This window comes from Gopherus flavomarginatus, chromosome 20 (genome assembly GCF_025201925.1).
Source record: "Gopherus flavomarginatus isolate rGopFla2 chromosome 20, rGopFla2.mat.asm, whole genome shotgun sequence".
Classification (NCBI taxonomy): domain Eukaryota; kingdom Metazoa; phylum Chordata; order Testudines; family Testudinidae; genus Gopherus; species Gopherus flavomarginatus.
The window spans coordinates 15,766,676-15,780,451 of record NC_066636.1 but is presented as its reverse complement, the minus strand read 5'-3'; the positions used below and the strand labels follow the sequence as shown (position 1 = coordinate 15,780,451).

The window sequence follows — 13,776 nt, the reverse complement described above, 5'->3', positions numbered from 1 at the left end:
TGCTGGGTAACTGTGGGGGACTGGAGCCCAGGGCCGGGGCTAAGAGTGGATGAATCAAGGATCCCATCCCTGTGAAGTGAAGGTGTGAGCCTGAGACTCAGAAGAGGAGCTCTGGAGGTATATCTACACTGCAGTTAGACACCTGCGACTGGCCCGTACCAGCTCGCTCTGGCTCGTGGGGCTTGGGCTAAGGGGCTGTTTAACTGCAGTGTAGATGATCTGGCTCCGTGTGACACGTGGGCTCTGGGATGCTATGAATATCTGCAATAAAATAATCCCTTAGCCCAAGCCTCTCGAGCCGGCCAGCCTTGGGTTTTCCACTGCACTGTAGACAGGGCCGGCTCTAGCCATTTCACTGCCCCAAGCATGGCGGCACGCTGCAGGGGGCGCTCTGCCGCTTGCCAGTCCCGCAGCTCCGGGGGATCTCCCGCAGACGTGGCTGCGGAAGATCCGCTGGTCCCGCGGCTCCGGTGGACCTCCCGCAGGCATGCCTGCGGATGCTCCACGGGAGCCGCGGGACCAGCAGACCCTCCGCAGGCACACCTGCGGGAGATCCACCGGAGCCGCCTGCCGCCCTCCCGGCAAACGGCAGAGCGCCCCCATGGCGTGCCACCCCAAGCGCGAGCTTGGCATGCTGGGGCCTGGAGCCGGCCCTGGCTGTAGACATACCCACAGAGCACAATACCTGTAAGCCAATGGCCTTAATGAGCTGTCTCACACCATCTATTGCTGAACCAGAGGAAAAGTCCTCCTGAGCCAGCCTTATTTGCATAGGCCCATCTCCTTTGTCACGGTGCTCAGTGCTGGCTGTTTTGGGTTCAAATTAACTGAAGCTGTGGATACAGGGAAATTAAATGTTGTTATCTCTATCGTACAACTAAAGGGTAGCAGAATGGTTCTTACTATGTCCTGACTGAGAGGTCACCCTGACCTCGTCTTCCTGCTAAGTGTGGGCTAGTGAGCCAAGTGAGAAGGGAGATGGGGCGGCTTGTCTCTAAGAGCTGGCTGTGGGATTGGATGGGGGGTTGAGTGTTTAAAAGCAAAGCTGAGTAGTCTTTGACCCATAAAAACAAATTCACTGAGGTCTGGTCTATGCTAGAAATTTACATCAGTATATCTAGGGGTGTGAAAAATCCACACCCTTGAGAGATATAACTATACTGACCAAGGCCCCCATGTAGACAGCTTAGGTCCATGGAATAATTCTTCCCTCAACCTAGCTACCGTCTCTCGGGGAGGTGGATTACCTACACCGATGGGAGAACCGCTCCCGTTGGCATAGGTAGCATCTACACTGCAGCACTGAAGTGTTTTAAGTGTAGACACACTCTGCTAAACCAGTCTATGGGGCTGTCGCAGGGCATGTCTACACCTAAAACACATGGGAGGAGTTCTGAGAGGCAGTAGCTAGGTCAATGGTGAGGCTGCAGAGATGCAGTGGTTTAAGTGTAGATGCAGCCGGGTATGGGGATGCTGTGTGGGGACAGGAAAGATGAAACAGAAAAGACACCAGGCGGCAGTGAGGTTCCCCAGCACTACCCAGAGCAATTACTAAGCACCGGGCTGGCAGTGGAGCCTCAGGACAGGGCAGCCTGGCCCAGGGCAGCGTGAGGAGCAGCCTGTACACAGCCAACCCGAGAGCGGTGGTTGCTGATAGCTGGGTGAGGTGGTGGTGGCCATGTGACTGAGGGACCCAGACAGGGGACACGGCAGCAGGGGAGGCAGTGGGGAAAAGTGGCAATGGAGGTATCCAACCCATTTGAATGCACCCCTGAAGGCTAGGGTGCCCCTGAGCTCATACAACAACCTGTGGGGTGCAGTGGAGCGGAGAGGTGAGTTAAAGGGACATTTGTCCACTGGAATTTCAACCTGCAGGGTGGGAAACTGAGGCACTTCAGGGAGGGGCAGGCGTGGGCCAGAGGATCCAAGAGGGCACGATCGGCCTTTCCTAGAAATGCAAGGGTAAGGCATGCGGCTAACACGCTGGCCAGAGCAGCTGGGAGGCGCTGGTGCAGCGTGGCTGGGAGGGACGTGGGCTGGAGCCGTGTCTGCCTTTTGTCTTCTGGGCTGAGTGCGCGGCTGGGCCAGTGGAGGAGAGGGCTGGAGGAGGCGAGCTTCAGACTGTGTAGTGCCGCGGTGCAGGGAAAGCAGATGTGAGGGGGAGGGGAAGGGAAAGGGGGGCAAGGGAACGAAGGCAGAAGGAAGGCCCTCGATGGTGGGGCTGCCGGGGAAGATCAAAGGGAAAATGAAAAGCCAAGAGCAGGAGGGAGGAAGGAGGGAGAAGTTGTGGGGGGGGAGGGGGGCGCGCCAATGAAAAAGCAAAGGCTGCAAAAGGCCAAGCAAGACACTGCGCGGCTCGGCCTGCGTTTGCAGCTCGGCGCCAGCAGCCTCCCCCCCCTCGCCCACAGCTGCACGATCCCAGAGCCTTGGCGCGGGATAGGGGTAAAGGGGGAAAGCACGGGAGCAGGGAAGGGAGGCCAGCAGGGAGAGGCTTCTAGGCTGTAATTGTAGGGTCCAGCTGCCAAGGCCTGCGCCAGCCCAAATTTCCTCTGTCACGGAGGGTATTTGCCCCCAGCCCGGGCTGAGCTCGGCTGGCCCAGACTCCCCCTGGGCACAGTGCCCCCAGGGGACAGGCCCCTCTCTGACCTGCCAGGCTTTGGCAGAGGGGTGTCCGGCCCCACTGCAGCCCCCTGGGACGGAAGAGGTCACAGACGTGCCAGCTTCAGCCCCAAGGACCCGAGCGCATGTGGAGTGTCTGGGACAGGCTTGGGGGGATGAAACGGGGGAGCCCCTGCCCTCGGGGGAGCCCAGGCTGCCAGGCCATCTCCCTCAGGGGGCTGGCAGCCCTCTCCCCTCCCCTGTTCTCACTGCCCTCAGAGGGCCTGTCCTCACCCAGCCTGATTCCATGAGGCTTTACCCCAAACTCCCTCTATACATGTTGGTTTCCCATGGGGCAGCGATGGCAAAAAGCAGGCACCAGATGTGCCCCTGCCCAAGCCAGCTCTGATGGCCCCTTCCTGTCTTCCTAGCACAGCCAGCCTCCCACTCACACCGCTCTGCTGTGCCCAGCTCCAGCTCAGAGCTCTACACACACTCATGAACTCAGCCCCCAGCTGCTGGGATGGAGGCCCGGCCTGGGAACTAGGACTCCTGGGTTATATTCCAAGCCTTGACACTGAGTTCCTCTGTGCCCTTGTGTAGGTCACTGCCCATCTCCATGCCTCGGTCTCCCTACGTCTCCAATGAGGGTGGTAACACAGCCTCACCTTCAGGAAGGGCTTTGAGATCTCTGGAGGAAAAGTTCTGCTCCGTACCAGGTGCCGGCCTGTACAGAGGAGGAAACTGTGGCAGAAAGGGGCAGGGACTGGCCCAGGTCAGACAGGGAGTTTGGCTCTCCCAGAGGATCCTCCCTGTCCTGACGCAGTGGAGTCAACAGGAGTGCTGGGAGCGCAGGAAATCGGGGTCACCAACACTCCTGGTCTCAGCAGGAGTCTGGCGATACTTGGTGTTTTTCTTAAAGCCTCAGCTCCAAGAGTCACATGGTTTGGGATTAAAGTAAGAGTCACTTTCCAGCTCTTCTGAGTGCAGAGAGGCCCCCGGGCATGAAGCAGGAGGCAGAGGAAAGGACCCAACAGTTAGGATATTATTTTTTGCAGTATCATGATTTTCTGTGGCCTGACTCATGATTTCTGAATGTCTGGGGCTGGCAGGGCCACGTGGATTTGTCTCTAGGAGGATCTGAGCCCACGGAATCTGGAGCCAACTGGCTGCATGTCCTGGGCAGGGCACCCATCACCGCAGTATCCAGCCTCTCTTCTCATGGAGGGGGTGAGAGAGACAAAGAGGAGAAATACTCCTCAAAGCAAGCTACAAATTGTAGAAAAAATGGGGCAAAGTGCCAACTTCATGCCGGAAGACTGGGCCGGCCGCCAGCTGTTTCTGTTCCCACCTCCAACCCCCCTCCCAATTTCCTTTATTTTTAATTTAAAAAAACCAACAACAACAAAAATAAAAGACTAAAGCTCTGACAGGGGCAATTGCGTCAAGCAACAGAAGAGATTGCAAAAACGTGTACTCAGCTTCATGGGATGTGACAGCCAATGGGGGCTGAGCTGCTCTCGGGAGACAGCTGTTAAAAGGGGCTAGCGCGCGGATGAGCAGCCAGAGAAACTCAGCAGAGAGAGAGAGAGAGAAAGAAAGAGAACGAGAAAAAGAAAGAAAGAAAGTCTAATCTCAAACTTGCAGGGATTGGCAGAGAGGGCTGTGAACTGGGAGCCAGTTTCTAGAGGGAATAACTTGACCTCTTCCCAGTGGGCACTTTTCCTGCTATTTCTTTGCAAAAAGGAGAAGAAAAACCCTCTCAATTTTTTTTCTCAAACAAGATTTGAAAACTAGAGCCAGCCCCATCCTGCTGGGACTCTGCGAAGTCACCCAGGATCTGGCCTGCCCTGCAGTTTGCCGAAGGAATATTCCGGGGAAGGTCTGGGACTTGAAACAAAAGAGCTGAGAAGACGTTTTATAAACTATTTGAAGAGCCAGCCAGGCCGTGCGCGCCTCCTCTGGCTCCGGGTCAGCATCTGCCGTGAACCTCCCCGAGCGCACAGCCCGCTTGCCAATGGCTGGCTCGTTTAGGAGCTGCTGTTAGGTGCTGCCCTGTGCCAGGTGCTGCTGAGAGTGGTTGACGGAGCGGCTCTCCAGAGCCCGAGCCCCGGGTCCTTGTCGTTAATTACAGCTGCTGTTGCTAGTTAAGGGAAAGGCCCAGGGCCTCCCCACAGCAGTGTAACTTCACAGAGCTTTTGGGATCATATTTTGTTCCTCATCTACCCTTGTGCCCCCATGGGAAGCCCGCTTTGTGCAACGCTGACGCTCCTCATCGCTGCCTGCTGCCACCTCATGCTGGCATTGGGGGAGCGAGCCGGTGCTGGTGGCTACAGGGAGGAAATCGTGTTTCCGGAGCGCCTGGTGGGCGAAGCCAAGGCGGGCGTGTCTGGGGAGGGGCTGGGAGGCAGCCCCAGCCAGCAACTTCTCTACCGCATCCGCGCCTTGGGGGAAGACCTGGTCCTGGACCTGGAGAGGGACCCCAGCTTCCTGGCGGAGGGGCTGACCGTGCAGTATCTGGGCAGGAGCGGGCAGCCAGCCGCGGTCGACGGGTCAACCGAGCCGGGGAGCTACTACACCGGCACGGTGAACTCCGACCCGGACTCCGTCGCGGCGGTGAACTATGATGGGGTGTCGCTGCTGGGGGTGCTGCAGTACCACGGCGCGGAGTACCATGTGCAGCCCCTGGAAGGGGGGGCGCCCAACGCCGCAGATGGAGCCGGTGCCCACGTGCTCAGGAAGAAGATACCCGAGAAAGCCAATAGCACCATGTGTAGTGTGGGTGCCCAGGCTCTGGGCATGGCTCCAGCCAGCGGAAGGGAGCCCCGCGCCCCAGCAGCGTCCTTGAGGAGAGCAAAGGTAGGGGCGGCTGCTGGCATCATCCACCGGGGCTGGGCGGGGTCCTCACTGGCGGGCAGGGCTGGCCCGCCTCCCCTGGCCGTGCGCCCCAGACGAGGGTTCCTCCCGTGCCTGTTGCTTTTGGCCTGGTGACCTAGTTCTGTTTCTGCTGCAGGGGGAATTCTGGAATGTGGCAATCTCAGCTAGCTTCTCGGCAGGGGGGGATCCCAGCTAGCTTCTCATCCTTGCCTGGGGGGTGGGGGGGATCCCAGCTAGCTTCTCGGCAGGGGGGGATCCCAGCTAGCTTCTTATCCTTGCCTGGGGGGTGGGGGGAATCCCAGCTAGCTTCTCATCCTTGCCCGGGGGGTGGGGGGGATCCCAGCTAGCTTCTCGGCGGGGGGGGGGGGATCCCAGCTAGCTTCCTGTCCTTGCCCAGGGGGTGGGTGGGATCCCGGCTAGATTCTCGGCCTTGCCCAGGAGGGGGGGGATCCCGGCTAGCTTCCCATCCCTTCCCGGGGGTGGGGGATCCCAGCTAGCTTCCTGTCCCAGGCTGGCAGGGGGATCCTGGGTAGGGTTGCCAGCTTTGGTTGGCCATATTCCTGGAAGTTTCATCACATGACATCATCTCAAATGAATGATTAATCTTTAATTCCTGGAGATTCCAGGACAATTCTGGAGGGTTGGCACCTGTGAGATTCCCGGCTAGTTTCCTGTCCCTAGGGGGAGGGAAGGGGGATCCCGGCTATTTGCCATTCCTGTAGCAGGGCCAGGCTGTTGTGGGAAGCCCTGTCCCCTCCCTGAGCCAGCCACCTCCCCTCCAACCCTCTTTCTTTGTTTCTACCTTGGCCATTTGCCTCCCAACCCAGCTGGGAGGGTGACTCGCTGCCATGGAAACAGCTGTTACCCACCCCCACCCCCACTGCTGGAGCTGCCCCGGGGGCAGGTGGGTTGGCACAGGCTCCCAGCTGCCCCTGGCCCATCACCTGGCGCTAGAGGAGCTGAAAACTGCAGAGGCCCCTGGGCCAGAGCTCAGAGATCACGTTTAGTCTCTGGTTGGGGCTGACTGAGGAGCCTGGGTGGAGCAGGGGCTGGAGTCAGGATGCCTGGGCTGTTCCCAGCTCTGGGAGAGAAGTTGGGTCTAGTGGATAGAGCAGGGGGAAGGTGGGGGTATTGGGTGCTATTCCCAGACATTATGACCCTTTTCTGTTCCGTGCCTCAGTTTCTCCCTTTATAAAATGGGGCTGAGCACACTCTGTCTGAGCCCACCCTGCTCCCCAGGCTGAGGCAGTGAGTGGGCCTAGCCCCCCGCAGCCCCTCTCACAGCACCTCCCACAGAATGAACCAGGTCCAGCCCTGGGGCAGAGCCTGGATCCTGGGAACAGCCCTGGGCAAAGGCCAAGAACCTGCATATGGCACTGAAAAACCCACCACGAGGCAGGCTGCCTGGGTGCCCCCACCCCATCTCTGACCCTCTCCCTCCCCACAGCGGTTCGCCTCGGTGCCGCGCTACGTGGAGACGCTGGTGGTGGCGGACGAGCACATGGCCCATTTCCACGGCGCCGGGCTCAAACGCTACCTGCTGACCGTCATGGCCGCTGCCGCCAAGTTCTTCCGCCACCCAAGCCTGCAGAACCCGGTGACGCTGGTGGTGACGCGGCTGGTGGTGCTGGGGCCCGGTGAGGACGGGCTGCAGGTCACGGCCAACGCCGCCCAGATGCTGCGCAACTTCTGCCAGTGGCAAAAGGGGCTCAACAAGCCGGACGACGCGGATTCGGAGCATTTCGACACAGCTATCTTCTTTACCCGGCAGGTACGGTGCCCCCCGGGACAGCCTCCCCCCCGGGACAGCCTCTCCCCAGTGCGGCCTCCCCCCAGTGCAGCGCCTCTCCCAGCCATGGGGGCTCTGGGGGACCCAAATCACGTCAGCAATGGCCGGTGCCAGCAGTGAGAGGCTCATGTTGGGGACAGGCCCCTGCTGGGGAAAAGGGCCCATGGAGGGGCTGCTTGGCCAGTCCAGCACTAGCCCTGAATACCCCAAATTGGCTCACAGCTGGGGGAGGTGGGGCTGGCCCCACTGGCATGAGAGAGCAGTGTGCCTCATGCCCAGGCGCTGGGACCACACAGCAGGCCTCCCGTCGCAGCGCCCCACATGCCCCAACGTCTTCTTTCTCCCGCAGAACCTGTGCGGCATCTCCACCTGTGACACGCTGGGCATGGCAGACGTGGGGACCGTCTGCGACCCCACTCGCAGCTGCTCCATCGTGGAGGATGACGGGCTGCAGTCGGCCTTCACCGCAGCCCACGAACTCGGTAAGTGCTGCCGGCTAGGGGCAGAGCAAGGCTGGGCATCACGAGGCAGCGAGAGCCCAGAGGCCTGCCAGGCCCAGAATCAGAGTCCAGCATGGCCCAGCTCAGCTACTCCATCTCCACTCCCACCCCACATCTCCCCCCACTGCGCACCGACTTCTCCGCTCCATCTCCCCCTCCCCTGCACAGCACGTGGGATCAGAGTCCCAGTATCACCAGGCTCCGCTGCTTGATTCCCCCCACAGAGCCCCCACTGCCCGTGCCCCACCACCAGCCCAGGGCCCCCTTTCATGCCCTCCCCATGGCAGCCCCCACAGACCGGGTCCCTATGCCACACACTGACTCTGACTCATCTCCCCCCTCCCAGGCCACGTGTTCAACATGCTCCATGACAACGCCAAGGCCTGTGAGGATCTGAACTCCCGCGCCAGCGGCACCCGGCACATGATGGCTCCAGTGATGTCCTACGTGGACCCTGACCAGCTGTGGTCACCCTGCAGTGCCCGCTTCATCACAGATTTCTTGGACAATGGCCATGGTAAGGACCCCTCTTGGGAGCCCGGAGCCACAACACGGCTGGCCAGAGCCAGGCACAGGGTGGGCAAGGACTGGGCAAGTTTCTCCAAAGCAGCTCTGCCAGTGCCCCTGAATCCTGACCTGCAGCCCCCTGCTGTCCCAGCCCTGCTCTCCCCCTATGGGTCTACAGTTCAGCCCCCCTCGCCTGTCAGACCCTTGGCCGGCCTATGCCAGCAGGGATCATGGTTTGTGGGGCAAACAGCTGTGCATTAGGAACAGGGCTGAGACCCGCCCCCATCACCCTGGGCCCAGCAGCCCTCGGCCAGCCCCTGCCAGTCAGGCTGGAACTGAGCCAGCCCCCGGGGTACTGGGGTACCGGGATACTGGGGTACCAGGGTCCTTGCCCTGGCCCAAGGAGGGAACATCTCTGCCCAGGCAGATTCTGCTGCCCATGCTGGTCTGGAGGTGATCCCCCCACCCCACATAGTGTTCCTGTCCCAGCTGCCCCCTTGCCAAGTGGGTGGGGGGCCCCGACGCCACGCACCCTGAGTCAGCTCTGCCCCAGCCTGTCTGTTTCTGTGATTCCCAGGCCCCTCACATGCCAGCCCACTCCCTCTCCGCAGGTCACTGCCTCCTGGACAAGCCTCGTGAGCCCCTACGCCTGCCAGCCCCCTTCCCGGGCAGCAACTATGACGCGGATCAGCAGTGTCAGCTGACCTTTGGGCCGGACTCCCGCCACTGCCCCAACCTGCACCCGCCCTGCTCCTCCTTGTGGTGCACGGGCAAGATCAACGGGCACTTCATGTGCCAGACCAAGCACTTCCCCTGGGCAGACGGCACCGCCTGCGGACAGGGCAAGGCCTGCATGAATGGGCGCTGCATCAGCAGAGTGGAGATGAAGGCCTTCAATGTGAGTGTCCAGCTACCCGTGGGCTCTGGGCACCTGCAAGGCAGGGCAGGGTGCAAAGCACTTGCCTGCCTCTGCTGGGGCGGAACAGGGCACAGGGGAGCCAGGGAGAGGGGTGAGGGCGGGGCTCAGAGACTGGCAGAGTGTGGGGGAAGTGGGGCAGGTGAGGGGGTGGCTGGGGACTGGGAGGGATGGAGACCACCCCCCATGCTTCCCAGCTGCAGAACTGCGCTGGGTGCCTGGGTCCAGGGCGGCCCCTGGCGGCCCTGTGGCTCTGACTCCCCCTTCCCCGTTTCTAATCCTGCTCTGTCTCTCCCTGAAGACTCCCACCCCCGGTGGTTGGGGGCCCTGGGGCCCGTGGGGCGAGTGCTCGAGGAGCTGCGGCGGGGGCGTGCAGTTCTCCACCCGCGAGTGCAACAAGCCCGTCCCACGCAATGGCGGCAAATACTGTGAGGGCAAGCGCACCCAGTACCGTTCCTGCAGCACTCAGGAGTGCCCGGACGGCACGGGTGAGTGGGGGCAACATGTCACCGGGGGGACAGCATTTCCCCTCCCCTCACCAAGGACCCAGGAGCCACTGGCCAGCTAGAGCAGCGTCCCTCCTGCTCCAAGCACAGACTCTCCTTGAGGGCAGGCTGGGTCCAGCCAGCACCACCTCAGGAGCTGAGAGAGAGGCCCCTGCACCCCTGGCTGTGCACTGGCACTAATACCCTTTCCTGAGCCAGAGCTGCAGCTGCTGCGGGGGTGACAAAGGGGGAACCCCTTGGGAAGGGTCCGTGGGCTGAGCTGGCCCCAGCTGGACACGGGGGGTGGGGCGGGCCTGGGGCAGGGAAAGGGTCAGGCAGGACAGTCTGTGGAAGACCCTGAGAGCATCGTCCAGAAGCCAGCACAGGGAGAGGGGAGGCTGTGGTGACAGGTGGGGGTCACTCTCCAGGAGCCAGGGCCCAGCACGGCCCTACACTGACCCAGCACCCGCCCCACATGTCTCGTTCCAGCCCTCACCTTCCGGGAGCAGCAATGCGCTGCCTACAACCACCGCTCAGACCTGTTCAAGGGCTACCCCGCGCCCATGGACTGGGTACCCCGCTACAGCGGCATGGCCGAGAAGGACCAGTGCAAGCTGACGTGCCAGTCGCGGGCCCTGGGCTACTACTACGTGCTGGAACCGAGGGTGAGTGAGTGCTCCCCAGACCCTGCAATGCAGCCACCTCTGGGGGGGAGGGGCTTGTAGAGCCGAGCTGTGGTGGGAGAGGAGTGACCCAGGCCTCACTGACTCTGTGCCCGTCTCCAGGTGGCGGATGGGACGCCCTGCTCCCCCGACAGCACCTCGGTCTGCGTGCAGGGGCGCTGTGTCCACGCCGGCTGCGACCGTGTCATCGGCTCCAAGAAGAAGTTTGACAAGTGCATGGTGTGCGGGGGAGATGGATCCCGCTGCTCCAAGACCTACGGCTCCTTTGCCAAGCCCCGGTGAGTCCCCACCCCACCTAGCAGGCTGACCCGGGGGCAGGACCAGGGCATGGGGCTGTGTGCACACAGCAGGCAGGGGGTGAGCATCACAGCAGCAGCTTCAGGGCCCCCACGCCCAGGTCATTACCAGCTTATGGTAACAAGGCGCTAATAGCAAGAACTGCCAAGCCCTAGCAGGGACAGGTTCCCCACCCCCAGCTCTGGGCTCCTCAGCCCCGGCTCCGGGCTCCTCAATCCCAGCCTGCAGCCTCCCAGTCCTCTCCCCTCCTGTAGCAGTGGGGGTGCACAAGGCTGGGCGGTTTGAGACACAGGCATGAGGGGGAGCTATGCCAAACTCTCCTAGTGCTGGAGCAGGTGCTGGAGCCCACATCTCCAGGGCTTTGCTCAGGGCCAGCCCCCAGGTCCCTCCCTCTGCTTTCCCTCCAGCGTCCTGATGCCTGTATCTCTCTGCCTTTCAGCTATGGTTACAATGACGTGGTCACCATACCGGCTGGGGCCACCCACATCCTGATCCGCCAGAGCAGCAGCTCCGCCACGGCCAACGATGGCATCTACCTGGCGCTGCGGAGGCAGGACGGCACCTACGCCCTGAACGGGAACTACGTCCTGGTGCCCTCAGAGCTGGACGTCAGCCTGGAGGGCAGCGTGACACTGCACTACAGCGGGGCCACCAAGGCCACAGAGATCATCACGGGCCGCGGGCCACTCCATGAGCCGCTCACCCTGCAGGCACTGGTGGTGAGCGACCAAAAAGCCCCCCGGCTCAAATACACCTTCTTCAAGCCCACGCAGCAGAAGCAGACGACAGAGCAGTGGCTGAAGCAGAAGGCCCAGATCCTGGAGATCCTGAGGAACCGGCGCGTCCGCAAGGAACGCCCCCGGCATTAGCCGTTTAGCACAAGGCTGGAGTGGCAGCACTCGATGCAGCTTCCCCTGGTACCAGGGACCAATGGGCTGGAGCCCGTCCCAAAGACAGAATCAGATGCTGGAACCCCCAGCTCAGGCTACCCCCTGGGGCTCTCCCTGCCAGACCAGGGCTCCGTGGAACAGAGCTCTGTGTCCCGCCATTTGAAGGGGAATCTGCAATAGGAGCTGCTGTGGCGTTCCTGAAGGGACCTGTTTGGCAGGGACACTTGTGTGTGCCGGGTCTCTATTTATTCGGGTATTTATTTGTGGCTGGGGCCATGGGCACTGTCCATGGTACATCTCTCAGCACCTTCCTTCGGCCTGGCTGAGCCTTGGCAACCTCGGCCCACGTGCTGCCAGGCGCGAGCCACGAAGCACATTTTGAATCAGCTTCTACCTCAGTCCCCCCGCAATCCCCACTAGAGCTGGGTCTCAACAGGGTTCATTGGCGCGCTGGGCATCAGAGGACTGGCTGGTCCCGGGGGCAGGCAGGATGGAGCCCCCTTCGCTGCAGAGAGGAATATGAGGGCTGAGTTAGGGCCCTCCGGGGCTGCGGGCCAGGCCTTGCTGCGTGTGATCCCAGCACTGTCTGGTCTTGGTGCTGCACTGGTATCATGGCAGCCTGGCAGTGCCCAGGAGCAGAGAGCCAGCCTCCTCCGGCCCATTTGGTCAGCGGCTGCCCACGAAGCCAAGGCGGGACTGCGGGTAATAATTTGTCTATTTAAAGCAAAGGGCTGCTGCCCGGGCAAGTCCCTGCTGGCATGGCTGCTGGCGGTTTGCACCAGTTGCATTTTTCTATTAATTATTGTCATTATTTTTTTGTAATAAAAATCTGCTGAATTATTTATAGACCACGCTCAAGTGGCACCTGGTTATTGGGCCCGCGGGAGCCACGCGCCACCCTGTCACACCGCGCTTGGCAGCACGCTGGAGCAGGACCAGAGCTGGGACCTCCCACAGCCCATGCCCCTGCCCCACCTCTGCAACACCCCCTACTGGGAGAGAATGGCGTGCCCCCATCCTCACTGCTGTCCAGTGTCAGGCCAGCCCCTTTGCTGCAGGCACCTGTCCCCAGAGCCCGGGAGGGTGATGTGGCTGGAGAAGGCCCAGCATGGGGCAGGGAGCTGGGCGGTGATATCCACTGACCTGGCCTGTCATTGGCTCCTGCCAGCGGCCCAGCACCTAAGGGGCAAGCGCTAAGCCCCGGGAAGCGGGGAGTCCTGAGCCCTGCTGAGGAGGCTGTGGCTGCTCGTGGCCCCCTGGGAGGTCAGCGCTCCCGCCCAAGGACAGGCTGTGGTGGGGCAGTGAAGTGCCCAGGGCAGTGCCAGCTTGGGTGGGAGGGGGACAGACACACACACTCACCCACTCCCTGGTCTCCTGTACCAGCGAAGCACCCAGTGCTGGAGGTCCAGTGAGGGACGGAGCAGACTAGACCCCGCTCAGCCAGTTTGCTGTGGCCATAGGCTGCCCACCCTGGGCATGGGTGTCGACCGTTGGCTCCACCTCAGCTTCCTGCAGCAATCAAGCTGGCAGAGCCTCCTTCTACCGCAGCCTGGAGGGCTCCAGTGCCCGGGGGCAGAGGAGGCCTCCGCGGGCCGTTTCCCTCAGGGATCCAGTACACAGCTGAACAGCTGCTGCCCCTGGAGAGCTCGGCTCACAGCTCCAGCTCAGCTAACGCCCTGTGCAGGGGGTCTGGGCTCTGCTGGGGCTGACAAACCGCCCCCTCCAGCTGTGTCCTCACCCAGCCACCATCCCTGGGAGCTGTGCTATGAGATCGAGCCCCTCACCCCATCAGTGCTCCAGGAGCGGGACCCAGGCCCCATAATGCACAGGGCCGGCTGCATGTTGCTGCCCTGGCAGTGCCTGCTTTGCCCCTGGCACTATAGCTGGTACCTCCTGCCCTGCCCGGTGCGTCAATCCTCCTGCTCCTGCCCAACTCCGGGACTGGTGCAGCCCCTCACTCTGCCAAGCTTCTCCCTTCCATGGCTGTGCACGTGCCTAGGGGTCCCTGCTTCGGCCCAGCCCTGCCGCGCTGCAGCCAGGGGAAGGAAGGGCGACGGACAGGGACAGAGTCTCTGGCTGCTGCCGGGAGTCTGGCCCAGGGGGCTGCATGGCGGTGGGGGCGGAAGCTGCGGGAGCTTCCCCGTCACGGCTCTCCCTGCCAGACCCGCTTTGACGCCAGCCTTCGATGACAGGGGGAGCGATGTCAGCCCCTCCCCCGCACCTGAGGGGCTCGC

The 13,776-nt window shown here is 61.9% G+C and overlaps 1 protein-coding gene across 1 annotated transcript; it reads left to right on the top strand.

Annotated features, from left to right (window-relative positions):
• The first annotated feature begins 4,182 nt into the window (after positions 1–4,182).
• ADAMTS4 (ADAM metallopeptidase with thrombospondin type 1 motif 4) lies at positions 4,183–12,388 on the top strand. Its single transcript, XM_050929820.1, has 9 exons — positions 4,183–5,457; positions 6,923–7,246; positions 7,614–7,746; positions 8,111–8,281; positions 8,883–9,169; positions 9,489–9,675; positions 10,162–10,337; positions 10,458–10,633; positions 11,092–12,388. The coding sequence occupies exons 1-9, from the start codon at positions 4,837–4,839 to the stop codon at positions 11,519–11,521; spliced, it is 2,505 nt and encodes an 834-aa protein (XP_050785777.1). The 5' UTR covers positions 4,183–4,836; the 3' UTR covers positions 11,522–12,388.
• Positions 12,389–13,776: the final 1,388 nt, after the last annotated feature.